Genomic DNA, 17956 nt, shown 5'->3' with positions numbered 1-17956 from the left:
CCTCTGGACCCCTGCTCTGCTCAGAGGGGCCCTCTGGACCCCTGCTCTGCTCAGAGGGGCCCCTCTGGACCCCTGCTCTGCTCAGAGGGCCCTCTGGACCCCTGCTCTGCTCAGAGGGGCCCCTCTGGACCCCTGCTCTGCTCAGAGGGCCCTCTGGACCCCTGCTCTGCTCAGAGGGCCCTCTGGACCCCTGCTCTGCTCAGAGGGCCCCTGGTTCACCCCCAGGGGGGCCGGAGTTCCTAAGGGCCCCTGGTTCCCCCCCAGGGGGGCCGGAGTTCCTAAGGGCCCCTGGTTCCCCCCCAGGGGGGCCGGAGTTCCTAAGGGCCCCTGGTTCCCCCCCAGGGGGGCCGGTGTTCCTAAGGGCCCCTGGTTCACCCCCAGGGGGGCCGGTGTTCCTAAGGGCCCCTGGTTCCCCCCCAGGTGGGCCGGTGTACCCCCAGATGGGCCGGTGTACCCCCAGATGGGCCGGTGTACCCCCAGATGGGCCGGTGTACCCCCAGATGGGATGGGTGTCCTGACATAAGGGCCCCTGGTGTACCCCTAGATGGGGCTGGCGTCCTGACATAAGGGCCCCTCAAAGTGTGTGTGACCAATAAAGGTTAACTCTGTTCATCGTTGAATTTTAATAAGCTTTTATTAAACATTTTTAATATTGAAACAATGGACTTTTCTCTATAGTTGTATTGCCATGGAACGAATAAAACATAGAAAACATGTCAGTTTAAAGAAATTAAAAAATTAATGCAATGGAATAATTGTAAATCAAAAGCTGGATACATTATAGTATGTTTATATATATTTATTTTCTAACTCAAAATCTAATTAAACACATTCGAAATGGCTGCTAGTAGACCATGAAAGGTTTGTTTGAATTAAAGGGGTGATATTATGCCACTAGGTGGGAGTGTGATTGGCCGTTACAAGCTGTTGAAAATCGGCCTTTTCCTGTGTTTTAGTGACATCACAAGGGGGCGTGTCCACTGAGATGTATGATGGATAGATCAGCGACATTTGCTACAGTCCACTGGGTGGGCTGGGAGACGGATCTATCCAATCAGACATCTAGGTCACACTGATCACAGTAACACCTGGTGGCAAAATATTGTCCCTTTAAAGTTGCGTGGGACAAGACAGAACATTTCATCAGGCTAACAAATTGTTTAAAATGTTGAAGGATGAATGAATAACGAACGTATTTGGAGAAAAAACTTGTGAGCTCATCTGACTGCCAAACAGGATGTTATTTTGGTTCTAGTCCATCTCTGTGGGACTGGATGAATCTCCACGTCAATGAAATATGAGCAGACATTTTTCTTTATGACCCCCCCCTCACCCAGCACTTAAAATGACATTGTTATGATGTTGATTATAATTTATTTTTAACCTGGGAATTTATAATTTTAAACGAGGCCATAAGACATGGGAGACATGAATGAATGAAAGTCCAAATAGAGGGACTGTCTTCAGCCCCGCCCAGCTCCTCCTCCTCCTCCCCCTCCTAGGTGTTGAGACGAAGATGGCCCATGCTGGCCCTCAGCTGGGCCTCGGGCCCCCCAGCCCTCCCGTCGCCCCCGGGGTCTGGCTGGGTCACTGCTGCCAGGAGGCTCCTGTAGAGGCGGGTGAAGTCGGCACTGTGCTCCTCTGGCTCCCTCTCCTGGAGCTTCTGGATCTGCCGGTGCACCAGCCTGCCCTGGAACAACCTGAACCAACCCGTCTGGGATTAATGAAGCACTGTCTGATCCCAAAACTACATTCTCTTGACACAACCCTGAACTTTGTCACACATTTGCATCTGATACTCTCATATCGGTCTCATATCTATTGTAGAGTTATTCATTTTTAATTATGACAAGCTTTATATGATGGTGTTTCAATGGAAATGACCCAAGCTAGGTGATGGTGTAACTATAGAAACCATACCAGCTAGCTCATGCTGTAACAATAGAAACAGTACTGACTAGGTGGTGGTGTTATTTTGGAAACAGTACTGTTTGGTGATGATGGTGCTATTGAAACAGCACTGCCGGGGGATGGTGTTACTATAGAAACAGTTATTGCTGGATGATGGTGTTACTTTGGAAATAGTACTAGCTAGGTGATGGTGTAGCTATGGAAACAGTACTGTCTGGGTGATGGTGTTGCTATGGAAACAGTACTGTGTGGGTGTCTCACCAGGCGTAGTGGGGTTCAGGGAGGGGCTTGCAGAGCAGCAGGTTGAGCTGGGAGGCGTCCTTCAGGCAGGCCTGCCATTGGTTGAAGCTGTGAGCCACGACACCATCCAGAGGCTGAGGGTTGTGTCTGGTATCCCCCTGCCAGCCTACACACACACACACACACACACACACACACACACACACACACACACACACACACACACACACACACACACACACACACAAAGGGGTTGAGTGTTTGTTTTTTTTGTCTTTTTGCTGTGCACACATGCGCTACCTACCTGTTGTCCCTCCCTTCCGTCGGTTCAGTTCTCCTTGGACCATGACCATCAGCAGAGCTTTGAGGAGCGTCGGCTCAGGGCTGGCCCTCCTCAGCCAGTAGCGGGTCACAGCCACTGGGAGGCGCAGGTGAGCCGGGACTCCCTCCAGCGTCTCTTCCTCCACGCCCAGCGTCTCCAGACACACCTGCAGCCTCACAGCGCGGTCTGCCTGGGAAGTGGGAACAAAACACGTGCCCAATTAAAAGACAACCGAAGAATAATCTGGCAGATGGTTTGCCCCGGATGACTCCACCCTTGCATTCACCTAGACTAGAGTACCCTCTCACATAGAGAATCGAATTGGTCTCAATGTAGAAGATGGAGTAAACAGGTTAAGATATGTGCTTAATAAGGCTGTTCGTGGTGAAATGCAAAAATTATCTCAGCGGTTATTTCCACCGTCTCCGATACACAGATGCACAGGCATACTTCACTAGAGGGAGGGACACACATTTCATGCCTAGAATTAGAATTAGGAGAGGGGGGACCACCCCGGAGTCTTAAAAAAATCCTGAATGTTAACGGTCTAAAGAAAATAGAAATATGTGCACTATAAGTTTGATCTAACCCCCCCGCCACCACAGTAATAATGTCCTGGCTGCGCCCCTGGAACGGAGCCACTTTCCTGATATATCCCTGAAAATAATCTATGATCAACCTATCATCCAGGTGATTGAGTCGGTAGGCCTACCTGGGGTAGAGAGTCCAGCCTCAGCGTCTGAGCGGCTCCTTGGACCAGCGGTCGCACCTTGACACTGGCGAGCTCCAGACCGACCCGGTCCCACTCCTCCACCTCACCCCCCCTCTGGCCCAGCAGCAGCCCGTACCACACCTGCCGGATGTGCTTCGAGGTGAGGTTGGAGCTCTGTAGGTCGCTGCGTTCCACCTGGGTTTGCAGTTTGATCCGCCTGTGCACAAGCAGGTCCAACACGTCACCGCTCAGCTCTCCTCTGGCCAGGGGCGCACGGACCCAGTCGGGGACGCAGCGCAACATCTCAGCGGGCAGCGGCGGAAAGGTTCCCTCACTGAAGAACCCCCGCAGAGAGGAGCTGGGGAGCTCGTACTCCAGCATGGCCGTCTTCAGCATCTTCCGCGCCTCCGTCTGCGCCTGTTGACTCATGCTGCGCATGAGTTTCATCACTGCTGTCAGGGTGTCTTCTGTCATCCGGTCTGTCCTGGCTCCCAGCCAACTCAGGAGGCCCACCAGGTTAGCGGCGCTGAACTTCATTTTAGGACTTCCCGCTGGAAGGTATCTGGCCCACTTAACATCTCTGAGGTTCACGTAGTCGTTCCCAGCCAACGAGGCGAAGACGGGCAGCAGCTGGCGGTCGATGTTGAAGAAGGTGCAGAAGTTGGACGTGGTGTATCGCCTGCAGGGAATGCCACGACGCGTCTCCACTGCGCGCCACCGCAAGTGATCCAGGTGCAGAAGCCCCCCAGGAAGGTCAAAGATGTAGAAGTCGCTGTCTGTGGACAGAACCGGGCAGCACCACTCTTTGGCCAGGGCAGCCAGCTGGCAGTCGGCCTCTCCGAAGCACTTGACCATCGGCACGTTCAGCTCGTTCAGCGTCTGTCGGAACACGTGCTTGGTAACGGGGGGGAGGATGTTGACCTTCCTGCCCGTCGAAGCGGCGTCATGGGTCTTCTTGACCTTTCCTCTGGCCCGGTCCAGGAGGGTGTCCAGTTTGATGTCGCTGGTGCCGGAGCCTCCGTCCATCACCAGGTATGGTTTGATTCCACAGTCGGCCAGAGTCTTGAAGAAAGCCTTGACCTCTGCCTGGAAGGCCAGGTACTCCCCGCCGTGGTTCTGGTCCAGGTTGGACGAGAAGTAGAGGTGGTAGAGCAGATTGTTTCCATCCACCACCAGCTTGCTGTCCCTGAAGTGGAAGTCCGGGGAGATCCTTCTGTTGTCCTCCAGCAGTGAAGACAGGCCCTTTACCCCCATAGTGACTGACAGGTCAAGTTCTCACTTCACCTATGTGACTAGACTAACCCAGAGAGGATTCCAGCTCCTTTATACACCAACACACACACACACACACACACACACACACACACACACACACACACACACACACACACACACACAGGGACACACCTGCACTAGGAGTGGCTCCTTAGTTCTCTCTAGGTTTCAATTTCCTGACCAACATGATATGACATCATCAATTCCAAAGAACTGTACTAACCTGGTCAGATGTCACAACAAATATACACATGCACACACATACCCCCACTTAGAGTGGCTCCGCAGTTCTCTTTAAGTTTTGCTTTCCTATCAATGATTGGGTCCCGTGGTCAGACTACTTTATGAACTAGGCTACGAGAGTTTTCCGACCATTGGAAATATCGCACGTATTTACCCACCAAAGTGCCGTACGACACAGTTCTCAGCGCATTTCCTTCTCGGATGGCTCTGCCATCTCAGACAAATTACATTAAAATAGTAGCTCTTGAATCTTAAAGTTAAACTCATGGGACACTGACGATATATTCCTTGAACGTGTTACATAGCCTATATCACATCCTTCATTATAATATTCATTCCTTTTTTTTTCCCGAACTGGAGGATAACCGAAAGTTAAACAACGTCTGAATCGCGGCTCCCTGGCAAACCAAACTCTCCAGCAAAAGAACAAACAAATCCCTTATCACAAAGGCCTGGTTTGCATGTTATTAATAAAACAATAAAATGTCCTTTATAGTGGTCTATATACTGAATCTATATCTGGAAGAGATAACCGCAACCACGGCCGAATAGCTGTTCTCCTTTCAGCCGTTCACGCCCATGAACTCACACAAACACTCTGTTTCATACTTAGTATAATAAAGTATAATCTTTATATATTTATGCATACATACATACATACATACATACATACATACATACATATATACATACATACATACATACATACATACATACATATATATATATATATATATACAAATATTTTAAATCAAACATTAAAGGTTTGACCTCAGCTCTAAATGTATATCCTAAATAATTCAATAATAAATAGAGGTCAATTACAAAGAACCCTTTGAGTCACAGTCTATATTCCTGAGGTGACACGGTTCTCCGACAGAAAAACCTCTGAACTTCAGTAACATAATAATCCATTCAGGCGGGGTCAGTGACTTTTGTGGTTTGGTTTGCTGCGGTTCGCTATAAACACAACTCAGGATTTACACTCAGACATAGAATGTAGAAGCATGGAATCAGTGGCGAAGCTAGACCTTTCTTGGGTGGGCTCAAGCCCACCCAAAACTTGCCTTAGCCCACCCTATCGTTTCGTCCTCAAATCTAATATACTACCATTTTTTTTTACACAAGCAATGAGAGGATGGATGTTGTACACTAATGAACAGGCTCAAATGGGCTAGTGAAATCGAGCGCAACCTTCCTGCAGGAATCTCTAACCTCTTATTGGTGGGTGGGCATCTCCTGTTTGACAAAACCAAAAATGCAGCACGAGCGCACCTAACATAGTTTCTGCTGTTTTGTCTGTCAAAGAGGCTAGCAGTCTTTATCAGAAAATCCACGATTTCCAGCTGTGTTATAACATGACCAGGTAATAATAATCATTTTAAAACCTTGACATAATCGGTCAGATGTCTATTAAATGACAGTTGACCACAAGGCGATTCTACCTATGCCTCTTCTAGAATTGCTTCATGTTTTAGTCGGCAAAGCCTTGCTGCGTGGCATTATAAGCATGATCAGGTGCAAGGAGCACCTCATGACATTATTTTATCAGCTGAGGGCGTATTCATTGCCATAACAACGTGAGCTAATCAACAAGTACAACATGTTCTAATACTATGAGACTCAGGAAAACACCCTCAGCTGATTAAAGGTGTCAGGGGGGCGTGAGCGGCAGTGGGGACTTAGTGTCTTATTATTTATTTATTTTAAGAAGTTACTTATTGTATTTTAAATAAACATAATACCAAGGGTCAGAAGTTGTACAAGAGGCATGACAGAGGGACTTAATGTCTTTATTCATGCTTGAAAGATGAACATATATTTTTTTAAAGGAAATAAGCTGATGAAGCTGACAAGTGACCAATGTTTACTGTTTAAAAATATTTTTAATTAAATGCAAACCCCAGTGAATCATTTGCTCTTGTTTCTCTGTTTTGAGATTCACACAGACTAAGCAGTCTTGTTTAAATGTTAGAAATTTAGTTAATAAACTGAAGTTGGAAATAGTTTTAAGTTGGTGCAGATGTTATCTCCGCAAATTTTACGAATCAAAATAAATAAATATTAGCAGGTTCTCAATAGTAGGCTACTTCAATTCAGGGAGGGCGTGATCAAAATATCTGTCTCCTATGGGGGAAATTAATGAGAACCACTGTTCTAGAACATGTTGTATGTGTTGATTAGCCCATGTTGTTATGGCAATGAAAACGCCCTCAGCTGATAAAATAATTCCAGCGTTTTTTTTTTAACTGAAAATTAGCACCCTTTTTTTTGCATCAGAACAACAAGATTTTTGGCATCAGAAGTTTTATAAAAATGTATGGGTCCCTGAAAGTGAGACAACATAGTTTACTGCTCCCGAAATAGTGGTCTGTTTCTCATAGTATTCGGCTACTACATGTTGTACTTCTTGATTTTTTTTGCATCACAAGTTTTATAAAAATGTATGTTGAAAAGATTTATAAAATTGCATGGGTCCATGAAAGTGAGGTGACATAATTTAGTGCTCCCGAAATAGTGGTATGTTTCTCATATTATTAATCTAGTACATGTTCTACCAATGTCTTTCAGTAACATATTCAGGAAAATATGGTCCTATTTGAGTGAAACTTACACAAAGGAAATTTAATATACTTCTAATTTGTTATTACAGTTCACATCCATTGATTATTCCTTCATCCAAACAGTCTTTATTCCTTTCATCACTTTAGTGGTTCAGAACTGCAATATTTAGCTGACACTGCAAGCTATTGGCTGAGACATACAACAGCATAGTATCTAAGAAAATAAAGGTTGTGAAAAAAAAAATCAGGAATTTTTATAAACTTCATACACCCCTGTGGCTTCCTGGGGTTGAGCCCCCCCCAAAAGTCAGAACCTAGAATCGCCCCTGCATGGAATTATATTGCTAAAAAAACACTTAGAGGCTTGTTAATTAATGACAATGACAGGATTTATAACTCTGTTGCCACTTAATGTAATATATTACTGTAACGCGTTACCCCAACACTGTTCCTCATCAGCCCCACCCGCCTTCCTGCTCACTCCCACCCCTCCCTCTCCTTCTTCCAACTCCTGCTTTGAGCCACCTTCCATTGCCCATCTGAGCCCTGATCCAGGCCTTCAGTCCCGCCTTCTCCTCCTCCTCCTCGTCTTCCTCGTCTTGGGTGTTGAGGTTGTGGTAGAAAATAACCGAGTTCTATCACTTCAACTAACTAAGTAAACACGAGGAATCGGGGAGTCCGGATCAAGTATTGATGGAGAATTTATTGTATTTATCTTTCATCTGATAAAGCCCTGATTGCAACACGCATATCGGAATGTCTGGCGGACGTCAGCACCTGGACAACTGCCCATCACCTGAGGCTTAACCTCAACAAAACCAAGCTCCTCCTAATCCCAGGGAAAGATTGCCCACACATGGACTTACTGGTCACCGTTGAGAACATCACTGTATCTCCCTCTACAACTGCCAGAAACCTCGGGGTGGTACTGGACAATCAATTATCCTGCACGGCAAACATCACTGCGGTGGCCCGATCCTGCAGATTTGTACTTTACAACATCCGCAGAATCCGGCCCTTCCTCACAAGGGAAGCAGCTCAGCTTCTAGTCCAATCACTGGTCATCTCCCGCCTCGACTACTGCAACTCACTCCTGATTGGACTTCATGCCTCTGCGATTAAACCCTTGCAGCGCATCCAGAATGCGGCAGCGCGCCTCGTGTTCAATCTACCGAAGTTCTCCCATGTGACCCCCCTCTTCCGCGACCTCCACTGGCTCCCTGTAGTAGCTCGCATCAAATTGAAGACGATGGTACTGGCATACAAGGCAGTCGATGGAACTGCCCCTGCCTACCTCCAAGCATTGCTAAAGCCACACACCCCAGCTCGAACCCCCCGCTCAACTACCTCAGCTGGACGTCTGGAACCGCCATCGCTAAGAGCTAGCAAAGGTCGATCATCAAAGTCACAACTGTTCTCGGTTTTGGGACCTCAGTGGTGGAACGAGCTCCCTGCCGCTCTCAGGACCGCAGAGTCACTCACTATCTTCCGAAAAAGACTCAAGACTCACCTGTTCAGAGTCCACCCCGACACTGCATAGCCACCCTCCCCCTTCTGGCCACCATTGTACACTGTATTTTATTGTATTGTATTGTATTGTATTGTATTATAGTACTTAACTGTGTAGCAACTGCAGTAGCTGCTATCATGGCTGTAACACAGGGAATTGGTTAACCTAGCGATTGTGGTACTTGCACTTGGTTCTATGAACATCCTTTCTGTACCGACAGCGATATATTGATGCACTTCTTATGACAAATGTACTTATTGTAAGTCGCTTTGGATAAAAGCGTCTGCTAAATGCCCTAAATGTAAATGTAACCCGCAAACGAGAAACAACAAAGCCGAGTGAGGTTTGCAAAGACACTGCCAGATGTTTCTCGTGGTTCGCACGACACACACTGCAGAATGATTCTCATCCTGCTCCTTATATACTCAATCCATCCCAATCCTTACATAATATAAAGTCTGACTTACATAAAATGTCGATTTACAAAACATGTTTTTCCAGGTCACAGCTTTACCTTGAACATACATTTATCCCCATGCATACAGAGCGATGGTGTACGTGTGTGGATGCCGGCATGTTTTTCAAAAAGCAGCCTAAGTTTGACGTCTGTGCCTTCGGACCCTTGGACCCTGCATGTGGCAGCACACAAGATAGGAACAGAGTGAACCTACTCCGTGGCGCCATGTCAAACCTAACTTATAGGGAGAGGTGATCAGCTACTCTCCACCATTAAAGTATCGATATAATATATAGGCCTAATAATAATCATAGCTTACCGTAAAATATAGGGTTAATTTCTTCCATATAACCCACCTTTGGGGCTTGTCTTAGTGTTCTAAGACAATTAACGTGCTCCACAAAACGGTACGAGAGAGAGAGAAAGAGAGAGAGGGAGGGACAGAGAGAGAGAGAGAGCGAGAGAGGCTTCAGAAAGGGTGTGCGCAGATAGTACAGTGCACCCTAGTTATGTTTATGCCAAAACCACAAATGCTATATGTATGTATATATATATATATATATATATATATATATATATATATATTGCCTAATTATATATATTGCCTATATATATGTATAGGCTATATATATAATTAGGCTATAATTATTATATATATTATCTATAGCCAAATTGTCGAAGATGCCCGAGAATCTTCGGGGATATCAGCATGGGAAATCGGCGAATCAGACCCATGAACCGATAAAGAAAGACGTCATCTCAAGCGGGAGAGAACTTTTGCGGTGCTGGTTTGTGTCACGTAAGTACAGGGCTCTCATGTCTCATGTCTTCGGCGTGAGACACACGCAATTCAACCCATGCACACGTTCGAACCTGTGCCGTGTTCCAATACCCGTACTGTCCGTACTTACTAGCCAAAATTTGAGTAAGATCCGGCGAAAAGAAGTATACTTCAAGGACCCGGATGCCGTACTCAAAACGGGCTAATCCTGAAGTGTGGATCAAAGGACACTCCCTGTACTCAACGGCAGCCATCTTAGCTACGTAGCGGAAGAGGCGGAGCCAGGCTGAGCCAAAGTCGGCGCATTTTCCACATACAGTTTGATATGCCCGGCTCGCGGAAGGTTACCGCCCTCGACTTCGTCTTGGGCGGTAAGCCGTCCAAAAGCCGGGCATATCAAACTGTTTATTGCCCGGCCTCTCGGTGATTATTCCTTACTTATTACACGGGTCTTCTCAATGCCGTGGAACGCTCCGTTCACTTGCATGGGGAGTAGTCCGGTGACTTGTCTACCCCAGCGTCTACCGTTGCTAAGCGACGTCACCGTCTTTGCGGACAAATTATTTCTCTGCTGATCAACACTACAAATGGCCAAAAGACTTGTATCCCCCCCCCCCCCTTAAATAAATACTATGGCAGAATTATTATTATTATTCTCATTCAACTTGAACATGTGTTTTTACAGTGTGGTGGAGGGATGACGTATGTTGGCCAACCCGGAAGTGAGCGTCGCCCTGGATTCCCTCGACAAAAAGCCAACGGATTTTGGATTATTATAAATTGAAACAATTTATTAAATAAATATTTGTGAGATGTCATTACTCATTTGTGAGATGAGTTTGCTTCCTATTTATGTCGAGTATACACCCCTACTGTCCACAAGCATCCCCCCCATATGGATTTGGAGAATTGTTGCCACGTCCCAGTGGTGGAGGTATCATATATATGAAAGAGGGCATTCAATTATACTATAATGATCAATTAGGAGGCCGAAGCCCTAAAGGAAGTGATGCAATAGGTGACTGAGGGTCAACATTTGAGAACCCCTTTTATGAAAGGGGGTCTCAAAGGACTCATACGCTTCAACAGCGGCTGCAGCAGAAGTGTTGAGACGAAAGATGATAGACATTTATAGAATATTCCCATTCACATGATTCTTCGCACGACCTGCAGGTTGGAGAGACTGAAATAACCCCCAACATGATTAATAATGTAAAAGCAGCCAAGTCCCACAAATTGCTTGAACTATTTATTTCATTCCATTGTTTTGTTGATATGCATTATTGAAAGGTTTCAGGCATATGGATTTAATGCAATATCCACAAACAGTTCAAAATGGTACCATGAAATGTCTTGTTTATTGTATTAACCAGTTCATTTCTCTTTTGTGAAAGTCATCAAAAGTCAAAAAAAGTTAAACGCAAGGTCACAGGCTAACAGTGGAGCTGTGTTGGGAACCAGCAGCCAAGAGCTTCCATGGAAACTTTCTCCTCATCCTCATCGTCATCGTCATCGTCATCGTCATCCGCTTATCCGGGGTCGGGTCGCGGGGGGAGCAGCTCAAGCAGGGGGCCCCAGACTTCCCTTTCCCGGGCCACATTGACCAGCTCTGACGGGGGGATCCCGAGGTGTTCCCAGGCCAGTGTTGAGATATAATCTCTCCACCTAGTCCTGGGTCTTCCCCGAGGTCTCCTCCCCACTGGACGTGCCTGAAACACCTCCCAAGGAAGGCGCCCAGTGGGCATCCTTACCAGATGCCCGAACCACCTCAGCTGACTCCTTTCTAAGTAAAGGAGCAGCGGCTCTAATCCGAGTTCCTCACGGATGGCTGAGCTTCTCACCCTATCCCTAAGGGAGACGCCAGCCACCCTTCTGAGAAAACTCATCTCGGCCGCTTGTACCCGCGATCTCGTCCTTCCGGTCATCACCCAGCCCTCATGACCATAGGTGAGGATAGGAACGAAGATCGACCGGTAGATCGAGAGCTTTGCCTTGCGGCTCAGCTCTCTTTTCGTTACAACGGTGCGGTAAAGCGAACGCAATACCGCCCCCGCTGCTCCGATTCTCCGGCCAATCTCACGCTCCATAGTACCCTCACTCGCGAACAAGACCCCGAGGTACTTGAACTCCTTCACTTGGGCTAAGGACTCATTTCCTACCCGGAGTAAGCAATCCACCGGTTTCCTGCTAAGAGTCATGGCCTCAGATTTAGCGGTGCTGATCCTCATCCCAGCCGATTCACACTCGGCCGCCAGCCGATCAAGTGAGTGCTGAAGGTCACAGGCCGATGATCCAATGAGGACCACATCATCTGCAAAAAGCAGTGACTAACTGGAAACTTTCTACCCATGTTAAATAGATTTAGTTGGCAGTTCCTTTTCTGCCCATTCTTGTGGAAGCACTTTGCAGTACTCTGAGACACCATTTCTGACGGCAATGGAGCTAGATTCTAAAAATATCAAAAGATGCCCAAAGCAAATACCTTTAACCCATAGTTGTGTTTTATCAAATTAAAAAATGAGTTTCATTGACCACAAATTGAGCAGAAATATTTTGCATACAAATCTTTAAATAGTTTAACCACATTAAGAAAAATACATTTGTTAATTCTTTTTATTAGTGAAGCCACAAGTTTCGCACATTATCCAAACAGAATACCTGAAATGTTGATATTTCAGCCCTTTCGGGTTAAAACAAGAGAAAAGGACAACCTAACAAGAGTGAAAAGTTTGGGTTAGGTGACCTATAGTTCAAAGATGTCCCGGTCAGGTAGACTAAATAAAAGTGTATTCCCAATTGCTCCAGGACATTTGTGTAATTTACTTGTGAGCTCTCCCTCAAGCCTAGAGAGACATCAGTGTTGAACCACCAACTGAAAGAGGGTATTTGCCATTAGTAGGAGTGACAACATTTCATGGCTATTAATTTGCCGATTTGAATAGACTTTTCTAGCAGGTGAGGCTGTCAAAGAACTAAATATGGAGCAACTACAAAAAGTAAATTTGCAGCATGACCAAATTATACAAAAAGTATAGGAACTGTTCTAGCAGATATGTTTTAGAAGTCTCTTTTGATAGGCAGGGAATAATTGTCTTTGTCACCCTGTAGTCATGCCATCAAATCTGTTGGGCAAAGTACCGCTACTGATTAATCCAGTAGACTCACCAGTCAAGTCCCTAGTTAGAAAATGGAAGAAGCCCAGTTAGTCATGTTAATTATTCTGTTCTGTTACAAATGAAGACTAATACTTTCCACATATTGCGATCCAAGTTACTGGCTGCAGTCTTGGATTTTATAGTTCTATATGAATAGATTAAATTTACTAAACTATTAATCATGCTTCAGAAGAATTAACCTTTCTTGGATGGCAGATCTACCAGAAGCCTCCATTGCCATAACCTCCAGATGGCTAACGACCTACGGCAACTCCTCGACTACTGCAAGCCAACAAATTGGCTCTTGCACACCAGACACGCATTTTGCTTTATTTTAGGTTTTCAAGCATCTTAAAATACCCAAATCATCGCTCCAATACACAAGTCAGCTAATGGCCTACAAGGAAATGCTGAAGCTAGTGTTAGTGATGACGATAGAAATGGACAAGCTTGCGTGTACAAATATGCAACTAGAATTGCAAGGTTCACAGCCCAGTTGCATAAGTGGTCACAACCGTTGGATTGTAAGCAAGGGTAAAAAAAATAAAAAAACTTCCCACAAACTAGTCAACATGGTCAATTGAAAGCCTGTACAAAACGACCCTGGAATAGTCAAATGCAGCTTTACTGCGGACGAATTAAGCCAAATTGCATAAACATCCAATGGTAAACAGTATACAAATGCAATCAAGGTTGCACTCACACTAGGCCATCTGGCCGTGGCCGTCGCAACTGTGGCCTGGCCACGGTAGGCTCTTGTACATACGCCATCACGTCGCTAGCATCCAAACAATTCTACCAAACCTTAACCAACTCGTGAAAAATGGAACAAAACTTTAGCACACACCCAGTGACTAATCACCTTGTCCAGGGGTGTTCCAACGTGGTTTACCAGAGGGCCTTGTGGACTTAAAGTAAGCCACACATTTGACAGAGACAGCACGGAATGACGTTAAACTAAGCTAATCTACAGGTTACTAGTGCTAGTGCAATTACATGAGCATTTTGCACAATATTTGTACTCCAATGCTACGTAAAGCAGGCTTCTTCAGAAACCCGTAGCCTGATACATTGAAGGGCAACTGTAACAAATCCTGACCAAGACCGAAAGATGGCTCTGGAAGCCACTACGGCCCACGCAGCAGATTACTGCGTGGACCGTGGTGGCTTCCAGATCAACCCTTCGGTGGACCATTCATACACATGTATTCCGAGGATGTTTTGAAGACACTGGAGTCCCATGGCACTAGATTCCTTTGAAGACTAAGTTGGTATGGGGGGGCCCAAAGGGGGCCCCCCCATAGATCTTGTCAGTCATCTAACACCTGTTAAGAAAAACACACACACCACAAGATACAAATCAGCAAAGCTAGGTTAACAAACAGCGGCGACATGCATGTCAAGGTGCAAAGAGCAGGGATACTGCTGGCTTGTGTCTGAGGAGACAGCCCAAAAACGTCAACAATTAATAAAGGAAAATAACTTTTACTCACTGCGGTGGTCTGTTTCGAAGTGCCATGTTGGTAGCAATATTTGTCTGGGCTGTTCAGTCAAATACCCACAAAAACAAACACGCAACAACGCATACTTTCAGTTTGTATAAAGTGACAATAGTGATCTGCAATCTAGATCGAAAACTTTCAACCCTCACTAAACTCAACCTCGATCGACACAGGCCGATGCGAAAAGTAAACCAAACCCGTTGTGTTCACCTATAATAAAGGGGTGCGTGACAGGTGATCTCAATTAAGAGCTAATCAGAAAGAACACACTGGCCGTGTTCCAATACCCGTACTGTCCGTACTGCGTACTCAAAATTTGTGTGGATCGAAGGACGCTCCCCGTACTCAACGGCAGCCATCTTAGCTATGTAGCGGAAGAGGCGGAGCCAGGCTGAGCCAAAGTCGGCGCATTTTCCACATAGCCTGCATTAATAGAGTCATTTTGTAGTTTTTTTTAGTTTCTATAGCTTTTTATAGCTGCTAGGCGTAAAGAGTTCACCGTTCAAAGCGGGATGTTTATTGCGGGGGAGGAGCCGCGGCGGCAGTCGTGATCGTAATTTCCGGTAAGTGCGCCACGGAGTACTCGATTTGGAACAGCACTCACATCTGAAAAATTACCGTACTCAAGTGAGTACGGATAGTGCAGATAGTGTACTGCCGGTCCTCCATCATCAGTTCGCCAGAGTGATGAGTGATTCACCGGATGTCACAGTGCACAAAGAACACTGAATGCGGAAGTACTACGTATCAGCGTGATAATCCCCCATTCGCCTTATTCACCTCGAACGGAAGTAGGAGCCTGAGGGGTACACTTTCCACTTCCGGGAGTTTTCACAACGCGATGCAATGGCTCCTCACTGCTGTGTTCCCCAATGCACTTCATCGCACAGGAAGAAATCGAACAGAGGACAAACTTTTCACGGTTTCCCCAATGATCTGGGACTACGTCGAGAATGGATTATTAAAATCAAAAGAGATCCTGGCCGTCATTTTAAGGTACGTTTTATGATATGTCTGGTGCTGTAACCCGGTCTCCGTATCGCTAGCAGTTAGCCAGGCTAGCAAGAACTTGCCCGTTTTAGTAGATAGATTAAGGCAGAGAGCACAGTTGTTGAAATGTACATGTATAAAATTTAACATGTAATGTTTATATGATTACGTTTTATTTGCTGATGCAGATAAACACATACACAAAAGTGTGCTCGGAGCATTTCCTCCCAGACTGCCTGGTAAAAACCAAGACAGGGATCACCAAGCTGAAACAGGGAGCTGTGCCGACTGTGTTTGCATGGAGCTCTTTCAGACCAGAGAGGAGGAGTGTTGTTAGAACTGCAAGGTAGTATTAATGAGTTAAGTTACTAGTTCGTAATGCATTTATTAACTGTGTAGTGACAGTATTTCTCTGTTGATGATTTCCAGCAATGTTTCCATGGATCATGGTGTGAGTGTGTTGAGGTACGTAAAATGTGTAATTGGTTACATGCGTTGAGCATGAGTATCCTTGTAAAAGACCTAATGTGTCCATCAAAATGTTTCTCTTATACTTCCAGTGAAGAGACGCCCCCTCCGCACCCAGACCACGAATATGCTGCACTGCCTCCCTCCCTTCAAGATCAACTTGAGGAAGCCCGAAAGACCATCGCTGATCAAGAAACTTTAATTGCAGAGCTTCAACAACAACTGTTTGGGGTTTCAAATTTTCAAAGTGATGATAAACGGATCTCATTCTATACAGGGTTCACGGATTATGCTACATTTAAAGCTGTGTTTATGGCCCTGCAACCTTCTGCAGAAAATATGGTGGGATGGAGTCAGGCTCAGCGATTCAAACATACCAGTGGGGAGGTAATTCGTCAAGGCTTTAGTGCCTCTAAATTGTCCACTATGGACCAGTTTTTTCTTTTCCTTTGTAGGTTGAGGCAGGGATTTCCTGAGCAGGACCTTGCAACCCGATTCCGTATATCACAGTCAACAGTAAACAGGATCTGTGTGACCTGGGTCAACTTTCTGTATTTTATGTTGGGATCACTTCAAATGTGGCCTTCAAGGAAAACTGTGGATGAACTTATGCCAGCTTGTTTTAAATGCACATTCCCGGCTACTAGTTATATTGGATTGCACAGAAATTCATGTACAGAAACCTAGCTCCAAGGTCCTTAACTCGGCAATTTACTCGCACTACAAATCTAACACCACATTTAAAGGCCTAATAGGCATTGCCCCCTCAGGTGAAGTGGCTTTTGTCAGTGACTTGTATACAGGTTCAATATCTGACAAAGAAATGACCAAAAAATCAGGTATCCTTTCTTTGCTTGAAGAAGGAGATATGGTAATGGCCGATAAAGGCTTTCTCATCAAGGACCTTCTCTCTGAAAGACAGGTGTCCCTTGTAATCCCTCCTTTTTTAGGCCCAAGTGGACACTTCACTGCAGAGGAAGTTCGAAAGACTCAAGCGATAGCAAGACTGCGAATTCATGTAGAACGTGCTATTAGGCGGATTAAAGAGTACCATATTTTTGATAAAGTCTTACCCATGACACTGGTGGGCTCCGTTAACCAACTGTGGGCTGTCTGTGCCCTTTTAACAAATTTCCAAGGTCCTCTTTTAAAATTGTTATGTAAATCTCTACAACTGTAATCTTAATATCCACAAATGTATTCAAACCTTGATTAGAAAGTGTTCGTCTTTATGAATCTGTACAAAACATTAGCCATGATTATTGTTCTTTACGAATCTGTACAAAACCTTAGGCATCATTATTGTTCTTCTTTTCGAATTCATTCAAATCCTTGACCATCATTATTGTTCATCTTTAAGAATCTGTTCAAAACCTTAGCCATCATTGTTCTTTATGAATCTATTCAAATCCTTAACCATCATTATTGTTCATCTTTATGAATCTATACAAATCCTTAACCATCATTATTGTTCATCTTTATGAATCTATACAACTCCTTAACCATCATTATTGTTCATCTTTATGAATCTATACAACTCCTTAACCATCATTATTGTTCATCTTTATGAATCTATACAAATCCTTAACCATCATTATTGTTCATCTTTACGAATCAATACAATGTGACCTTGTATTGTTACCAGAGCACCTTATTGTGGTCAATGCATCACAGGATCCCTGTCAGACTTTGTAATCATTTCACGTGCTCTTTACTTTTATATACCTGTGAGTTGTTTTTTTTACATGTATGTATAAGCTACTGGATGTCTATCTAAAGAATAAAGTACAATTGTATTACACATGGATGATGTCCTTCATAACTTT

General features: G+C 45.1%; 1 protein-coding gene across 2 annotated transcripts in view; it reads right to left on the bottom strand.

The window, feature by feature from the left end:
- Positions 1-615: 615 nt before the first annotated feature.
- Positions 616-17956, bottom strand: part of LOC132458860 (protein asteroid homolog 1-like) — a 46635-nt gene continuing 29294 nt past the window's right edge. Inside the window, exons 1-4 of one of the 2 annotated variants that reach the window (XM_060053204.1) lie at positions 3186-4559; positions 2456-2663; positions 2173-2317; positions 616-1700 (exon numbers count right to left, since the gene is read on the bottom strand). In XM_060053204.1, coding sequence (XP_059909187.1) covers positions 1499-1700; positions 2173-2317; positions 2456-2663; positions 3186-4439 — 1809 coding nt within the window. In that variant the 5' untranslated portion in view covers positions 4440-4559 and the 3' untranslated portion in view covers positions 616-1498. Of the gene's footprint in view, positions 1701-2172; positions 2318-2455; positions 2664-3185; positions 4560-17956 lie in introns of those variants that run through there. The other variant, XR_009525972.1, reaches the window with a different exon arrangement.

Source organism: Gadus macrocephalus, chromosome 6 (assembly GCF_031168955.1).
Source record: "Gadus macrocephalus chromosome 6, ASM3116895v1".
NCBI lineage: Eukaryota > Metazoa > Chordata > Actinopteri > Gadiformes > Gadidae > Gadus > Gadus macrocephalus.
The sequence above is the reverse complement of the archived record's forward strand: the minus strand, read 5'-3'. Positions and strand labels throughout refer to the sequence as shown.